This window comes from Salmo salar, chromosome ssa13 (genome assembly GCF_905237065.1).
Source record: "Salmo salar chromosome ssa13, Ssal_v3.1, whole genome shotgun sequence".
Classification (NCBI taxonomy): Eukaryota; Metazoa; Chordata; class Actinopteri; order Salmoniformes; family Salmonidae; genus Salmo; species Salmo salar.
The window spans coordinates 45,204,427-45,222,448 of NC_059454.1; the positions used below are offsets into that span (position 1 = coordinate 45,204,427).

General features: G+C 40.6%; 1 protein-coding gene across 1 annotated transcript; it reads right to left on the reverse strand.

The window, feature by feature from the left end:
* Nucleotides 1–944: 944 nt before the first annotated feature.
* On the reverse strand, nucleotides 945–16,856 carry LOC106566968 (uncharacterized). Its single transcript, XM_045693317.1, has 4 exons — nucleotides 16,143–16,856; nucleotides 7,544–9,341; nucleotides 7,167–7,430; nucleotides 945–4,180 (listed from the first exon to the last, which is right to left on the reverse strand). Exons 1-4 carry the CDS (start codon nucleotides 16,211–16,213, stop codon nucleotides 3,308–3,310), a joined length of 3,006 nt encoding a protein of 1,001 aa, XP_045549273.1. The 5' UTR covers nucleotides 16,214–16,856; the 3' UTR covers nucleotides 945–3,307.
* Between the last annotated feature and the right edge of the window lie 1,166 nt (nucleotides 16,857–18,022).

The window sequence follows — 18,022 nt, forward strand, 5'->3', positions numbered from 1 at the left end:
TCACCTTGTCTTCTCCAGACAAGCTTTTTTCCGGATGCCCCAAACAATCGGAAAGGGGATTCATCAGAGAAAATGACTTTACCCCAGTCCTCAGCAGTCCAATCCCTGTACCTGTTGCAGAATATCAGTCTGTCCCTGATGTTTTTCCTGGAGAGAAGTGGCGTCTTTGCTGCCCTTCTTGACACCAGGCCATCCTCCAAAAGTCTTTGCCTCACTGTGCGTGCAGATGCACTCACACCTGCCTGCTGCCATTCCTGAGCAAGCTCTGTACTGGTGGTGCCACGATCCCGCAGCTGAATCAACTTTAGGAGACGGTCCTGGCGCTTGCTGGACTTTCTTGGGTGCCCTGAAGCCTTCTTCACAACATTTGAACCGCTCTCCTTGAAGTTCTTGATGATCCGATAAATGGTTGATTTTAGGTGCAATCTTACTGGCAGCAATATCCTTACCTGTGAAGCACTTTTTGTGCAAAGCAATGCTGATGGCACATGTTTCCTTGCAGGTAACCATGGTTGACAGAGGAAGAACAATAATTCCAAACACCACCCTCCTTTTGAAGCTTCCAGTCTGTTAGTCGAACTCAATCAGCATGACAGCGTGATCTTCAGCCTTGTCTTTGTCAACACTCACACCTGTGTTAACAAAATAATCTCTGACATGATGTCTGCTGGTCCTTTTGTGGCAGGGCTGAAATGCAGTGGAAATGTTTTTGGGGGATTCAGTTCATTTGCATGGCAAAGAGGGACTTTGCAATTAATTGCAATTCATCTGATCACTCTTCATAACATTCTGGAGTATATGCAAATTGGCATCATACAAACTGAGGCAGCAGACTTTGTGAAAATTAATATTTGTGTCATTCTCAAAACTTTTGGCCACAACTACACTGTTCAAGAAAAGGTTCAATATCCCTACCCATCGAGATGAATGAACCAGAGATCCCGTTACATTTAATCAAATTCCTAATTCTATGGAATAAATGCCCTTTATTGAGACATCATGTCCAGAAAATCTCTGGTACATGCAATCATAGATATAGTGTCTATGCAGGCAACTTTGTATAGCCCAACATGCTCCAACCATTCATGTTTCAGTCTTTTAGCAGACAGTCTTACAGTAGTGAGTGCACACATTTTCGTACTGGACCCCCATGGGACTCGAACCGACAAACCTGGCGTTGCAAACGCCATGCTCTACCAACTGAGTCACACGGGACCACATTCATGTGCATATAGTGAACACATAGTGATAATTTCACATATTGTTCAGCAACACTTGCTACTTTTATTACAAGTCAGAAATGCTTCCCATTGGTTGACTATGATACTTTCGAAGTGGGAAACTCGGGTATCACCATAGTTAAAGGACTCTAGATGGCTAAAACCCATTTTGGCATGGACATCGCCATTGAGGGCTTCCACCATTTTAAAGTAGTCAGTTGGGTGGGACTTCCTATGGGTCAAGGAAGGATCACACGATTCCATCAGAGGGATCATCCAATGAATTATACCCATTGTTTGTTTGCAAACCATACAGATAGAGGACTCATCTTTGTATCTGTGACATTATAGTGTCTTTGACAGCATGGGCAGTGCCATTGAGGCAATCTCCATTTTTAAGTAGTCAATTTTCTTCACGATTGGCTGATCCCTCTGGTTGACCCGGTTGAACATGACTCCAACAGGGTTACCAGGAGGGATCAGCCAATGAAATTGGATGTCCCACCCAGTTGACTACATTAAAACGGTGGAAACCCTCAATGCCACTGCCCATGCTAATACAGCCTTTTGGCCACTAAAGGCCTCTATCATTCTCCATGTTGCCAACTCATAGAAGTAGTAAGAAGAAAATGGAGTACTTCAAAATGGAGGTTGCCTCAATGGCACTGTGGTTTGGATACTACTTGTGTATAGTATAATAAACCCAGTTATGAAATAAAATACAGATGGTCTTCGCCATAGTGCGAAATAGACATAATGGGATATCACCTTATTTTCCACAGTTGCTTCTGATTCTAATCAAATGGTATTATTGCACACATCTTGGTATGTGCTTTTTTTCATGTTATAACCAATTTAATCCAAGCCTTAATGTTCCTTATTGATGCTGGCTTCACACAGCTAATTCACTGCTGTGGTAACTTCCTGTGACCATGACAAAGGCTGTTTTCAAAATGAGAGGCAGTGAAACTGTATAGCTTAGCCCTAAACATGTGTGCATTGCTTCAGATTTTTTTGGGGCATTCTCTGTACACTATTTTGATAGTGCTTACAAATGCAATATCGTTACAAAAAGCCACTCCGTAGCAATTGCCAGTGTTTTCCAGGGAGTCCTGGGTTCCATAGAATCAATAAAAACATATACAGCATACCCATTGGCATACATACAAAGGGATACATACAAAAGCACATCTAAAATCACCGTATACACATCATATGCGGTAGCCTACATACAAAACCACGCTCACATTACAGCTATATGTACTGCTCTTTTGAAGGTGGACATGCTAGCTAGCTGTCGTGTGGATAAGTCCAGCTTGTTCCAGTACAATGGTCCAAAGACCTGCAGACTGCCATGTTTTTTGCAAAGGGTTGTGCCAGTGGGTGCGAGTCCCATTGGTCATAGGCTTTGACTGCTGCTGTGGTCTACCCCTGGAGTGTGGTAAATTGTCAGGATGATGTCCTTGGAGATGAAGTCTGTCTCCTTCTCAAAACCCATTGGAGCAGAAGCTCAGAGGGGAGGGACATCTGCCTTTTTCATCCAATGGATTTTGGAGGAGACAAGGAGAGAAGAGCAGTACACATGATTTATTAAATGTTTTGAGTTACAGTAATTTCATTTACAGACAGAAAAACACTTATGCCTACTAACCAAATGTAACAATTACATTATAAAATAAATGACTCTTAAGGAAGCCAACAAGTATCTGTATGCAGTTTGAAGATGGCATTGTGATCCATCTTTGCAGAACAAATATAGAAAACAGCAAAAGCTTGATGAAACAGAAATACAAACATCAGAAAATGCTAGTCTGTAAAATGTTAATATTTTCAAAAACATCTTAAGATGCTTAGTCAATGCATCAATATATTCTCTCACTACACTTATCCACAAGGAAAACAAAGTTAGTTACATTTCAATACTGGAATTATTGTATTTTGGAATTAAACATTCAATACTGAAAATAAGTTAATTTCCTGCAGGGAATAAAACTTAAATTACATAAATATGATGGATGAGAGTTCTGTAAGGCTAAAGTTATGAAATACATTATGGAATTTGGAAAGTGATTCCGTCCCTCTCCAACTCAGCTCATGTTCTTTCTAATCATCTCAAGAGCAGCTTCCTTCTCCTTTAAGAGTCCTTTCAGTCGTTTGATTCTCTCATGACGCTCAATTTCTTCAGGGTCCATGGGTGCTGTAGAGCAGAGATAACTGGTTGGGATCTCTCCAGCTGTACTACTTCCCTGCTCACTCATAGTTGAAGGACATTGGCTCTCCATAGATGCTGGCTCTTTATCTTTCGCTTGAGCCTTTGTGGACTTTCTCCCCTTTTGTTTAGTCGACTCTGCAACTGCACTGGTACGGTTCCCTGAGGACCTGGTGTTTGGTGGTTTAGATGAATCAGGCTCCTTTTGTGAAGTGGATGATGTGCTCATTGCTTTGACTTGTACTTGTGTTCCAGTCACCTCACATGGACATGCAGTGCATCTTCTCCCTTTTCCCCTTCTTCTTCTTCTAGAGTTTGGCTTTATGTTGCTTGCTGTGCCACAGCAGGGCCTAGGAGCGCAATCCATAGCTTCAGTGTTTATTTGTGGGTGGACAGATGAAACGGGTGAGTTTGAGCTTCGTTTTGAAATATGCACCAGATCGAGATCTGGCAGAGGTTTGGAAGGGACAACTGTTTCATCTGTGGTTGAAATAAAATAATTGACAGTCGGTTCCTCATGAACAAATATTTGTTCACCATCAAATAACATGTCCAGCTGAGGAGTTTGACTGGTAAGGGGCTGCAATGTCAACTGAGGAGTTTGACTGGTAAGGGGCTGCATGTCCAGCTGAGGAGTTGGACTGGTAAGGGGCTCTGGGTTTTCTGAACTTTTAAATGCATTTTCAACTTTTTCTATTTTCTGCCTTTTAGCATCTTTTAGACAACCATCACTGTTCCTTGTGGCAGAGACCTGTGAGAAAACAAGGGTTTTAATTTCAGAGTGGGAAATACAGTAATAAACTCAGCAAAAAAAGAAACGTCCTCTCACTGTCAACTACGTTTATTTTCAGCAAACTTAACATGTGTAAATATTTGTATGAGCATAACAAGATTCAACAACTGAGACAAACTGAACAAGTTCCACAGACATGTGACTAACAGAAATGGAATAATGTGTCCATGAACAAAGGGGGGGGGTCAAAATCAAAAGTAACAGTCAGTATCTGGTGTGGCCACCAGCTGCATTAACCTCTCTTAGGTAGGGGGCAGTATTTTCACGTCCGGATAAAAAACGCACCCGATTTAATCTGGTTATTACGCCTGCCCAGAAACTAGAATATGCATATAATTGTTTGATTTGGATAGAAAACACCCTAAAGTTTCTAAAACTGTTTGAATGGTGTCTGTGAGTATAACAGAACTCATATGGCAGGCCAAAACCTGAGAAGATTCTATACAGGAAGTGCCCTCTCTGACCATTTCTTGGCCTTTTATAGCCTCTTTATCGAAAACAGAGGATCTCTGCTGTAACGTGACATTTTCTAAGGCTCCCATAGGCTCTCAGAAGGCGCCTGAACGGGGAATGATGACTCTGCAGTCCCTGGCTGAAAAACAGTAGGGGTTGTGGATAGTGGTCGATCTGAGAACAATGACACGGGTGCGCGCGTGAAGACACCATTTTCTTCTTTCAGTCTTTGAACGAAAACAACGACTCCCGGTCGGAATATTATCGCTATTTTACGAGAAAAATCGCATAAAAATTGATTTTAAACAGCGTTTGACATGCTTCGAAGTATGGTAATGGAATATTTTGAAACGTGCGTCTGCACGTCACCGTTCGGATAGGGACCTGAACGCACGGACAAAACAGAGGATATTTGAACATAACTATGGATTATTTTGAACCAAAACAACATTTGTGGTTGAAGTAGAAGTCCTGGGAGTGCATTCTGACGAAGAACAGCAAAGGTAATCCAATTTTTCTTATAGTAATTCTGAGTTTAGTGAACGCCAAACTTGGTGGGTGTCAAATTAGCTAGCCCGTGATGGCGAGCTATCTACTCAGAATATTGCAAAATGTGCTTTTGCCGAAAAGCTATTTTAAAATCTGACACCGCGATTGCATAAAGGAGTTCTGTATCTATAATTCTTAAAATAATTGTTATGTTTTTTGTGAACGTTTATCGTGAGTAATTTAGTAAATTCACTGGAAGTTTTCGGTATGTTTGCTAGTTCTGAACGTCACATGCTAATGTAAAAAGCTGGTTTTTGATATAAATATGAACTTGATTGAACAAAACATGCATGTATTGTATAACATAATGTCCTAGGAGTGTCATCTGATGAAGATCATCAAAGGTTAGTGCTGCATTTAGCTGTGGTTTTGGTTTTGTGACATTATATGCTAGCTTGAAAAATGGGTGTGTGATTATTTCTGGCTGGGTACTCTCCTGACAATCTAATGTTTTGCTTTCGTTGTAAAGCCTTTTTGAAATCGGACAATGTGGTTACATTAACGAGAGTCTTGTCTTTAAAATGGTGTAAAATAGTCATATGTTTGAGAAATTGAAGTTATAGCATTTAAAGTTTTTGAATTTCGCGCCACTCGATTCCACTGGCTGTTGACTAGGTGGGACGATTTCGTCCCACATACCCGAGAGAGGTTAAGTACTGCAGTGCATCTCCTCCTCATAGACTGCACCAGATTTGCCAGTTCTTGCTGTGAGATGTTACCTCACTTCCACCAAGGCACCTGCAAGTTCCCCGACATTTCTGGGGGGAATGGCCCTAGCCCTCACCCTCCAATCCAACAGGTCCCAGACGTGCTCAATGGGATTGAGATCTGGGCTCTTCGCTGGCCATGGCAGAACACTGACATTCCTGTCTTCCAGGAAATCATGCACAGAACAAGCAGTATGGCTGGTGGCATTGTCATGCTGGAGAGTCATGTCAGGATGAGCCTGCAGGAAGGGTACCACATGAAGGAGGAGGATGTCTTCCCTGTAACGCACAGCGTTGAGATTGCCTCCAAATCGATCCCGCTCCGAGTACAGGCCTCGGTGTAACGCTCATTCCTTCGACAACAAACGCGAATTTGACAATTTTTTCCAGTCCTGTCTGGTCCAGCGATGGTGGGTTTGTGCCCATAGGCAATGTTGTTGCCGGTTATGTCTGGTGAGGACCTGCCTTACAACAGGCCTACAAGCCCTCAATCCAGTCTCTCTCAGCCAATTGCGGACAGTCTGAGCACTGATGGAGGGATTGTGCATTTCTGGTGTAACTCAGGCAGTTGTTGCCATCCTGTACCTGTCCCGCAGGTGTGATTTTCAGATGTACCGATCCTGTGCAGGTGTTGTTACACGTGGTCTGCCACTGCGAGGACGATCAGCTGTCCGTCCTGTCTCCCTGTAGCGCCGTCTTAGGCGTCTCACAGTACAGACATTTCAATGTATTGCCCTGGCCACATCTGCAGTCCTCATGCCTCCTTGCAGCATGCCTAAGGCACGTTCATGCAGATGAGCAGGGACCCTGGGCATCTTTCTTTTGGTGTTTTTCAGAGTCAGTAGGAAGGCCTCTTTAGTGTCCTAAGTTTTCATAACTGTGACCTTAATTGCCTACCGTCTGTAAGCTGTTAGTGTCTTAATGACCGTTCCACAGGTGCATGTTCATTAATTGTTTATGGTTCACTGAGCATGGGAAACAGTGTTTAAACCCTTTACAATGAAGATCTGTGAAGTTAATTGGATTTTTACAAATTATCTTTGAAAGACAGGGTCCTAAAAAAGGGAAGTTTCTTTTTTTGCTGAGTTTAGCATCTTGGAAAATACTGTTCTAATGAATGGTAAAACAATGTGGACTTTGCCAAAGTTGAGTTTGGAGACAATCTAATAGGCAACATCAATATACAGTACAAAATCCATTAGAAAGCTTTAGAAAAGTTGAAAATGATCATTTACCTGTGTTTCATTATGTACCCTCTTTTTTGTCACAAATATTGATCCCTGTAACAATTTGCGAATAGCCTCTATGGTACGTTTGTTTGTGGTCCCAATCTGAGGAAACACCTTAGGGTTAGCCTTGGGCTTAGAATCTATCCTCTTCAAACATATCTGCACATCAGATGTGATCCCAAACATCTGTTTCAGCAGGCGATCACAAGTTTCCAGGGATTCTTGGTCCAACATGGAAGTCTGCTGCTCAGGAATGGGATCTGATGAGCTCTGAAATTTGGGAACGATCAAGATTAAAAGTTTAGAAAAACTGGGCTCTTGAGAGTTTACCTTATTAGCTATCCTACTGATCATGTAGTAATGTGAGTAGTGGGTTGTCTTACCTTTTTTTTGTGTGTCTCCATTTCTGTTTGGAGAGCGGTGCTTCCAGGAATGTTCTCCATTTCTTGAATGGAGACATTGTGCTGACTATTTCCAATGCTTTGGTCAGTGGCATCATTCTGGATGTTCCCCATTTCTTGGGTGGTGGCACCACTACGAATGTTCTCAATTCTGAGTCCAGTTGCACTGCCATAAAATCCTTCCATGTGCAGTCTTTTCCAATCCTGACCAGTGATGTTTTGCTGACGGGAGTTCAACTCTTGGCCTGTTGCAATACCTTGACAGTCTGCCATGTCTTGGGCAGTACCAACATTCTGACACCTTTCTATTGAAAGGCCAGATACATTGTTCTGACTATCCACTACCTGGCCATTCAAATTCTTTTGACTACGTACCATTTCTTGTTCAGCTTCGAAGTCATCCAGCATATGAGACATTTCTCCTTCACATACTTTAGGCACCGCTTTGGGTGGAAGGTATGAGACAAATATTACATTGGAGTCTTCGTCCTCATCAACTTCAGACTGTCTGAAAAGTTGCCTTGTTACATCCTTTGTTGATATTGCCTGGCATGTGAGGTCATCCTGGGAATCATCGTCACAGAGGTCAATGATTTCATCTGGTATGACAATGTGTTTTGGGTCTGGTCTGGTTTTATTTGACAATTGTGACCCAGATGAGGAGCACAGGGGTAGGGAGGGCGGTACGCTGATTCCCTGATTGAATCCAACATTTTCCTTTGCCTGCGTGGAGGAGGTACCCATGTTCCTACTGGCCTCCAAGGGTTTTGATGGTCTGTTACAAAGCTCAGGGGTTTTGTTGACCACAAAATACACCTTCCCATTGTACATCACTAAGGCATTGTCCTTCTCTTGTCCAATTTTTGTCTGACCCTCTTGGGAAGGTGAATAATTTTTTGCTGTGTGATCACACATTTTGCTGGCTGTTTCCATCTCTGCCAGAGTTTTCAGGATATCTGAGGTCATAGAAGATGAATTCACAGGAACAAGGCATGGAGCAGGTAAGCCATCTGCCTCCTCAATCACCCACTTAATCGGAGTGACCAGTCTTTTGCCATCCTTGGCAGTAGTAGAACACTGTCTTGAGTCTGTTGAAGAGCATGTAGAAAGTGTTTGGCCAGATGACCTTGGAAGTCGGCTGAGTGAGGGGGCTGACTTCGGAGATGTTGGTACATAACTATGCTTCATGGTTTGGACAGGGGACACATAAAGAACCATTGGCGAATTTGAGGTACAGGTCGTTGATGAAGTAAATATCTGTCTCTTTATGCCTGGGGGGAGTGCGGATGCTGGGAGGGTTTTGACTTGTGCATTAGGGGGAATTTGAAGGTATTGTCCATTTGGAAGCGCTGGGGATTTCACAGCGACTGGCAGCTTTTTCTTATTTATAAGTGTTAGGCCAAATGTGTTCCCACAGGTAAACTCAGGTGATGTCAAGGATCCTGCACTTTGGGCAACTTTTGTTGTTACTATGGGAGTCTGGATGCGCACTGAAGGATATATTCCTGTCAGATTGGCTGGATTTGGAGAGGTACTCACGTAAAATGGCCTTTTATTCACAAAGTGTTCTTTAGCTGTGGGTCCCGAAATAGATATGTTACTCTTCGAAATTGATGGAACATTCGAGGTATCATCTCGTTTAGGTTCAGCAATGTCCTTTATGGTGCCCGTTGGTGATCGAACAAACTGTCCGTTGACTTTTTGAACAGGGATTAGTTTCATAACATTTCTCCCATCGGTTCCCACAGCTGGCATCGCTTGGTAAAAGACACCTGTCCCACTGAAAAGGAAAAATAAAATATATATAAACATTTCACAGCAAAACTTTAGACTGGTAAATCTTTCCTTAAGAAGGTTAGGCCTGTGTTCAATACAATACAGGCCACCTCTTAATTGAGAACAAATCAATGCAGTTAGAATTGGTTGTATTCAATACAACAGTCACTCACTGACACATCACACCCTTTCCTTTAAAGCCCTACTCCCTACTTTTTCTTTAATATTTCTCTCTTTCTTTAGTCTGGCATTGTTTTTGTATAGATTTCTGTTTCTTGTGGTTTTTTGATACTATCTAAAATATCTTAGGGGCCTTGAAAATTACTATATCAATCCCATGTATTCTTATTATTAAAGCTCCAAGCCTTAATGTTTTTGTGTGATTCTCCTTGCATCTACAGCCCAGATTGTCAAAAAGTTAGACAAATGGACATACAAGTAAAAACAGCCAATCCCAGAACTGAACGGCCCACAGGTGGCACTATAAAAAAGGCACCTAAACTGTTGGGGATAGGGGGCAGTATTTGCACGGCTGGATAAAAAAACGTACCCGATTTAATCTGGTTACTACACCTGCCCAGTAACTAGAATATGCATATAATTATTGGCTTTGGATAGAAAACACCCTAAAGTTTCTAAAACTGTTTGAATGGTGTCTGAGTATAACAGAACTCCTATGGCAGGCCAAAACCTGAGAAGATTTCAAGCAGGAAATGGCCTGTCTGAGAAGTAGTGTTTCATCTTGGCTCTTTTTATTGAAGACTCAGGATCTGTGCAATAACGTGACACTTCCTACGTCGTCCATAGGGTCTCAGAGCCCGGGAAAACGTTGAACGATAGAGGCAGGCTCTGGCTGAAACACTTTATCGCTTTTGGCAAGTGGCCACTCAGAGTACTATGGGCTTAGGCGCGTGCCCGCTTCGACCGAATGGTTTCTTTTCCTTTGTCTGTTTATCTAAACGCAGATTCCCGGTCGGAATATTATCGCTTTTTTATGAGAAAAATGGCATAAAAATTGATTTTAAACAGCGGTTGACATGCTTCGAAGTACGGTAATGGAATATTTAGAATTCTTTTGTCACGAATTGCGCCATGCTCGTCACCCTTATTTAGTCTTTAGGATAGTGTCTAGAACGCACGAACAAAACGCCGCTGTTTGGATATAACGATGGATTATTTTGGACCAAACCAACATTTGTTATTGAAGTAGAAGTCCTGGGAGTGCATTATGACGAAGACAACAAAGGTAAGAACATTTTTCTTATAGTAAATCTGACTTTGATGAGTGCTAAACCTGCTGGGTGTCTAAATAGCTAGCCCTGTGATGCCGGGCTATCTACTGAGAATATTACAAAATGTGCTTTCACCGAAAAGCTATTTTAAAATCGGACATATCGAGTGCATAGAGGAGTTCTGTATCTATAATTCTTAAAATAATTGTTATGCTTTTTGTGAACGTTTATCGTGAGTAATTTAGTAAATTCACCGGCAGTGTTCGGTGGGAATGCTAGTCACATGCTAGTCACATGCTAATGTAAAAGCTGGTTTTTGATATAAATATGAACTTGATTGAACAAAACATGCATGTATTGTATAACATAATGTCCTAGGGTTGTCATCTGATGAAGATCAAAGGTTAGTGCTACATTTAGCTGTGGTTTGGGTTTATGTGACATTATATGCTAGCTTGAAAAATGGGTGTCTGATTATTTCTGGCTGGGTAGTCTGCTGACATAATCTAATGTTCTGCTTTCGTTGTAAAGCCTTTTTGAAATCGGACAGTGTGGTTAGATTAACGAGAGTCTTATCTTTAAAATGGTGTAAAATAGTCATATTTTTGAAAAATTGAAGTAATAGCATATCTAAGGATTTGAATAACGCGCCACAGGATTCAACTGGCTGTTGAGTAGGTGGGACGCAAGCGTCCCACCTAGCCCATAGAGGTTAACAGGTAGACTCAGTGAAAAGACATCGCCACGAGCAGCACCGCAGATATTGAGACTTCACTCTCACAGTCACACACAGTATCTGCGCAAGAGGACCAAAACAGCAGAGAAGATGAGCCTCACCCTTCAACACTCTTAGTTGTTGCGGAAATTGACCCACTATGTTTATTGTCTGCATCTACGTCATAACCTTTAAATTCAAAAGCTCAGTCCGCCACGTCATTTGATGGAGAGCTAAGAAATGTAGTATATGCAATAATGACAGAAATGTTATTGGGACCCTTGATAAAGATGATCAAAAAAGACTGATAATATAAATACAAATACTGAGCTGTATTGTATTCACATTTCATATATATATATGAAATATATATGAGACAGTTTTATATATATGAGAGTTTTCAAATTCCACAACTGCAGGCTTTCATTCCAGTTTACACAACACAATGAAAATGAACAAAATACACACAAAAAGGAAAAAAGCTATAAATTAAAAAATATATACACAATTGAAGGATGATTATGAAGACTAAACACAATGTAAATGTTTGAGGACAGGGTTTTGTTCTCTCTGGATTCCATTCTAATGGAATCCAGAGAGAACATACACCAAATACATTTAAACTCAGTTTTTCACAATTCCTGACATTTAATCCTAGTACAAATTCCCTGTCTTAGGTCAGTTAGGATCACCACTTTATTTTAAGAATGTGAAATGTCAGAATAATAGTAGAGAGAAAGATTTATTTCAGCTTTTATTTCCTTCATCACATTCCCAGTGGGTCAGAAGTTTACATACACTCAATTAGTATTTGGTAGCATTGCCTTTAAATTGTTTAACTTGTGCTAATAGATACTTTAGTATTGCCAGCCTAATCTCGGGAGTTGATAGGCTTGAAGTCATAAACAGCGCAATGCTTGAAGCATTGCGAAGAGCTGCTAGCAAACACAGGAAAGTGTTGTTTGAATGAATGCTTACGAGCCTGCTGCTGCCTACCATCGCTCAGTCAGACTGCTCTATCAAATCATAGACTTAATTATAAAACACACAGAAATTACGAGCCTTAGGTCATTAATATGGTCAAATCCGGAAACTATAATTTCGAAAACAAAACATTTATTCTTTCAGTGAAATACGGAACCGTTCCGTATTTTATCTAACGGGTGGCATCCATAAGTCTAAATATTTCTGTTACACTGCACAACCTTCAATGTTATGTCATAATTATGTAAAATTCTGGCAAATTAGTTCGCAACGAGCCAGGCGGCCCAAACTGTTGCATATACCCTGACTCTGCGTGCAATGAACGCAAGAGAAGTGACACAATTTCCTTAGTTTAATATTGCCTGCTAACATGAATTTATTTTAACTAAATAATGCAGGTTTAAAAAAAATATACTTCTGTGTATTGATTTTAAGAAAGGCATTGATGTTTATGGTTAGGTACATTCGTGCAACGATAGTGCTTTTTTCGCAAATGCGCTTTTGTTAAATCATCCCCCGTTTGGCGAAGTTGGCTGTCTTTGTTAGGAAGAAATGGTCTTCACACAGTTCGCAACGAGCCAGGCGGCCCAAACTGCTGCATATACTCTGACTTTGTTGCACAGAACGCAAGAGAAGTGCCACAATTTCCCTAGTTAACAAGCGCATTCGTGAAAAAAGCACTGTCTATGCACCAATGTGTACCTAACCATAAACATCAACGCCTTTCTTAAAATCAATACACAAGTATATATTCTTAACCTCTTACATCTAGACGTTCCGCTAGCGGAACACCTGCTCCAATATCCAATGATGGGCGTGGCGCGAAATACAAACTCCTCTAAAATCCAAAAACTTCAATTTTTCAAACATATGACTATTTTACAGCATTTTAAAGACAAGACTCTCGTTAATCTAACCACACTGTCCGATTTCAAAAAGGCTTTACAGCGAAAGCAAAACATTCGATTATGTCAGCAGAGTACCCAGCCAGAAATAATCAGACACCCATTTTTCAAGCTAGCATATAATGTCACAAAAAACAAAACCACAGCTAAATGCAGCACTAACCTTTGATGATCTTCATCAGATGACAACCCTAGGACATTATGTTATACAATGCATGCATGTTTTGTTCAATCAAGTTCATATTTATATCAAAAAACAGCTTTTTTACATTAGCATGTGACGTTCAGAACTAGCATACCCCCCGCAAACATCCGGTGAATTTACTAAATTACTCACGATAAACGTTCACAAAAAACATAACAATTATTTTAAGAATTATAGATACAGAACTCCTCTATGCACTCGATATGTCCGATTTTAAAATAGCTTTTCGGTGAAAGCTCATTTTGCAATATTCTCAGTAGATAGCCCAGCCATCACGGCTAGCCATTTAGACACCGACCAAGTTTAGCCCTGACCAAACTCCGATTTACTATTACAAAAGTTTGATTACCTTTGTTGTCTTCGTCAGAATGCACTCCCAGGACTGCTACTTCAATAACAAATGTTGGTTTGGTCCAAAATAATCCATAGTTATATCCAAACAGCGGCGTTTTGTTCGTGCGTTCAAGACACTATCCGAAGTCTAAATAAGGGTCACGAGCATGGCGCAATTCGTGACAAAAGATTTCTAAATATTCCATTACCGTACTTCGAAGCATGTCAACCGCTGTTTAAAATCAATTTTTATGCAATTTTTCTCGTAAAAAAGCGATAATATTCCGACCGGGAATCTGCGTTTAGGTAAACAGACGAAAGAAAACAAAGCATTCTGTCGACGCGGGCACGAGCCTGAGTCTCACAGTACTGTAACCAGCCACTACCCAAACGCGCTACTTTTTTTTCAACCAGAGCCTGCAAAGCCACGATTCAGCTTTTTGCCGCCTTCTGAGAGCCCATGGGAGCTGTAGGAAGTGTCACGTAACAGCAGAGATCCTCTGTAATGGATAGAGATAATCAAGAAGGGCAAGAAATTGTCAGACAGGGCACTTCCTGCTTGGAATATTCTCAGGTTTTGGCCTGCCAAATGAGTTCTGTTATACTCACAGACACCATTCAAACAGTTTTAGAAACTTTGGAGTGTTTTCTATCCAAAGCTAATAATTATATGCATATTCTAGTTTCTGGGCAGGAGTAATAATCAGATTAAATCGGGTACGTTTTTTATCCGGCTGTGTAAATACTGCCCCCTAGCCATAACAGGTTAAACCTGCATATTTAGTTAATATTGCCCGCTAACATATATTTATTTTAAATCACCCGTTTGGCGAAGTAGGCTGTGATTCAATGATAAATTAACAGGCACCGCATCGATTATATGCAACGCAGGACAAGCTAGATAAACTAGTAATATCATCAACCATGTGTAGTTAACTAGTGATTATGTTAAGATTGATTGTTTTTTATGAGATACATTTAATGCTAACTAGCACCTTACCATGGCTCCTTCCTGCACTCGCATAACAGGTAGTCAGCCTGCCACGCAGTCTCCTCGTGGAGTGCAATGTAATCGGCCATAAATCGGTGTCCAAAAATGCTGATTACCGATTGTTATGAAAACTTGAAATCGGCCCTAATTAAATCGGCCATTCTGATTAACCTGTTTAGGATAAGGGGCAGTATTTTCACGGCCGGATAAAAAAACGTACCCGATTTAATCTGATTATTACTCCTGCCCAGAAACTAGAATATGCATATAATTATTAGCTTTGGATAGAAAACACTCCAAAGTTTCTAAAACTGTTTGAATGGTGTCTGTGAGTATAACAGAACTCATTTGGCAGGCCAAAATGGTGTTTGTAATAGCCTTCCCTGTAGCTCAGTTGGTAGAGCATGGTGTTTGCAACACCAGGGTTGTGGGTTCGCCAGCACAGAAAAAAAAAATGTATGAAATGTATGCATTCACTACTGTAAGTCGCTCTGGATAAGAGCGTCTGCTAAATGACTAAAATGTAAATGTAAAATTCGCTAAGGACACTGTCTACCGGTCCCCAGTGGTGTAAAGTGCTCAAGCAAAAATTATTGAAAGTATTACTTTAGTCATTTTTTGGGGTATCTGTACTTATTTATATTTTTGGACAACTTACACCAGTACATTCCTAAAGAAAAGTATGCACTTTTTACATTTTCCCCGACACCCAAAAGTACTCGTTTCATTTTGAATGATTAGCAGGACAGGGAACTGGTCCAATTCACGCACTTATCAAGAGAACATTTCTACTGCAGTCATCCCTACTTCATCTGATCTGGCGGACTCACTAAACACAAAAGCTTTGTTTGTAATTTATGTCTGAGTGTTGTAGTGTGCCCCTGGCTATCTGTAAATATATTTTTTAAATAAAATTGTGCCTTCTGGTTTGCTTAATATAAGGAGTTTGATATATATACACACACTTTTAATTTTGATACTTGTATATTTTTGCAATTACATTTACTTTTGATAATTAAGTATATTTAAAAACAAACTTTTACTCAAGTAGTATTTTATCATTTTCTATTAACATGTATGAAAATTAGGTACTTTTTCCCACCATTTTCCGCCCCCTCGTTCCACTAGCACAGCATAGGCTTGGGCGACACCATGCTTGTCAGTTAGCTAGCACATGGCGTCGCACCCGCCTCCCGTGTGCCGTAGAAAACCGTGCCTGAGAGGCGGGGGCGAAGGACACTGTCTACCGGTGGCTACGTCCAAAGGATCCCGGATAGCAATGATCATTTGAATAGATTTGGCTTTTTCCTTACCTTCCAGTTTAATCCTTTCATCAATTCAATTGATGTCACATATTCCAAATGTTTAAGACCACAACCCTCATTCTAACTAACATGTTTTTTGATACACAGAGATCAGATTTTATTCGTTTAATCTTACCTGAGACACGCGCCTTGAGATGCCATTGTTTTACCTTGAGTACTGTATGACACGATATTCAAGTTACTCATCGTTATCCAATGAGTTAGCTTGCCTATCAGTTTGAAGCGCCGAAAAGCAGCGGGCACCCCTTAACAATTTATATAAAGCATATTCATGCCTAACCGAAATTACTGGCAACGTCGTAGGCTAGCTAGCTAATGTCTGGTGGTAACGTCGTTTGATGACAGCTGCGCCATCGAAAGTTAGCTAGCCTAGAGGCATCGTGCTGTTCAGAGTAACGTTAGCTACGTTGCTATGGCCCTGTATGACTGTCTAATAAACTGGTCAACTAACTCACATAATTTATATTACATCACTGGTAGGCACTACTTTCTACTGGAAAATAGTTTCACTTTCCAAAACTCTGTTAGCTATCGTAAAACTATTCCCGTGGATTTCCTTTTTTGTTGCGTTACACTTCCGCGAAACGTTACCATGGTGCACGTTCAAGAAATTGAATAATTCAAGTTTGTCAATGGCTTCAGAATTCCGCTCAAAACTGTGCGCAAGGCTCATTGAGACCCGTATCTGTTTCAAACGGTATTAATAAAGGTTTCAGTCTATTTCTCTCATCTCCTTCCAACGCAGAGAGCGAACAGAATAGATCAAAACATTAACAGCATAAAAAAAACATTGATGATCTTGAATCCCCACTTGAGACGGCTACAAAAAGAAAGCATAACTTCCGGGGACAATATACAATTTCCGGTGGGATTTGGAGACCTCGGTTTTGTCTAGAAGGGATACAGCTTTTGTCCAAATTGACTTTTCGTAGCAGGTTTATGATAATTTACAGCAGGTTATGAGTATTAGCGTAGCAGTTTAGGATAACTAGGTTAGGAAAAGGGTTAGGGTTCAGTAAAATCTAAAATAATGCTTATGTTATTTGTAGTTAGATGTGCTTGCCGAAGGCAAAGCACAACTTTAGATGTCTTATATATTCATATTCTTATTAGATGTGCTTGCTGAAGGCAAAGCACAACTCTAGATTTCTTACATACTCATTATTAGCATTATTTGATTTCTCTTCCCCCCCACTCTAGAGCTTAAACGTTCAGGTTATCCTAACTTCAAATTCTTTAAAATCTTTATGAATTAGCATGAATTATCATAAAACAACTCGTCATCAATAACCGTTGAACCATTCAAGCTAGAGACACCAAACCAACATTTACATGTTCAGGCTATCCTAACTTCCAATTCTTAAAAACTTTGATCAACTATAACTATATACATTTGCATACATTTGTATAAAACAACCCACCAACAGTAACTCTTGAACCGTTCAAGCTAGAGACAACAAACCAACGTTCATATGTTCAGGCTATCCGATCATGTCTAATCATTCATCCAATCAATGACTCTTTCCATCTATCTACTTTTTCAACTATAACCAGTCACTAACATTACAACTGCAGTGACTACCACTACTATAACTTATTTCACAACCATAAATACTTTAAAACATGCTAGCAAGCCGCCACATGTTCTTTAGGAAATGTACTTTTCTTTATTAGGTGTGCTTGCTGAAGGCAATGCACAACTCTAGATTTCTTATATTTTCCTATTATTATTAGGTGTACTTACTGAAGGCAATGCACAACTCTAGATTTCTTATTTCTTACTGGCCAAGGCTTTCGACTCTGTCAATCACCACATTCTTATCGGCAGACTCAACAGCCTTGGTTTTTGGTTTCTCAAATGACTGCCTCGCCTGGTTCTCCAACTATTTCTCAGACAGAGTTCAGTGTGTCAAATCGGAGGGCCTGTTGTCCAGACCTCTGGCAGTCTATGGGGGTGCCACAAGGTTCAATTCTCGGCCGACTCATTTCTCTGTA

Excerpts from the sequence above, each read along its gene's own strand:
- LOC106566968 (XM_045693317.1), bottom strand. The coding sequence starts at position 16,213 with ATGAGTAACTTGAATATCGTGTCATACAGTACTCAAGGTAAAACAATG. Across the intron at positions 9,342-16,142 it reads TCTCAAGGCGCGTGTCTCAG|TGGGACAGGTGTCTTTTACC; the intron begins GTAAGATTAAAC and ends TTTCCTTTTCAG. Across the intron at positions 4,181-7,166 it reads GGGTACATAATGAAACACAG|GTCTCTGCCACAAGGAACAG; the intron begins GTAAATGATCAT and ends GTTTTCTCACAG.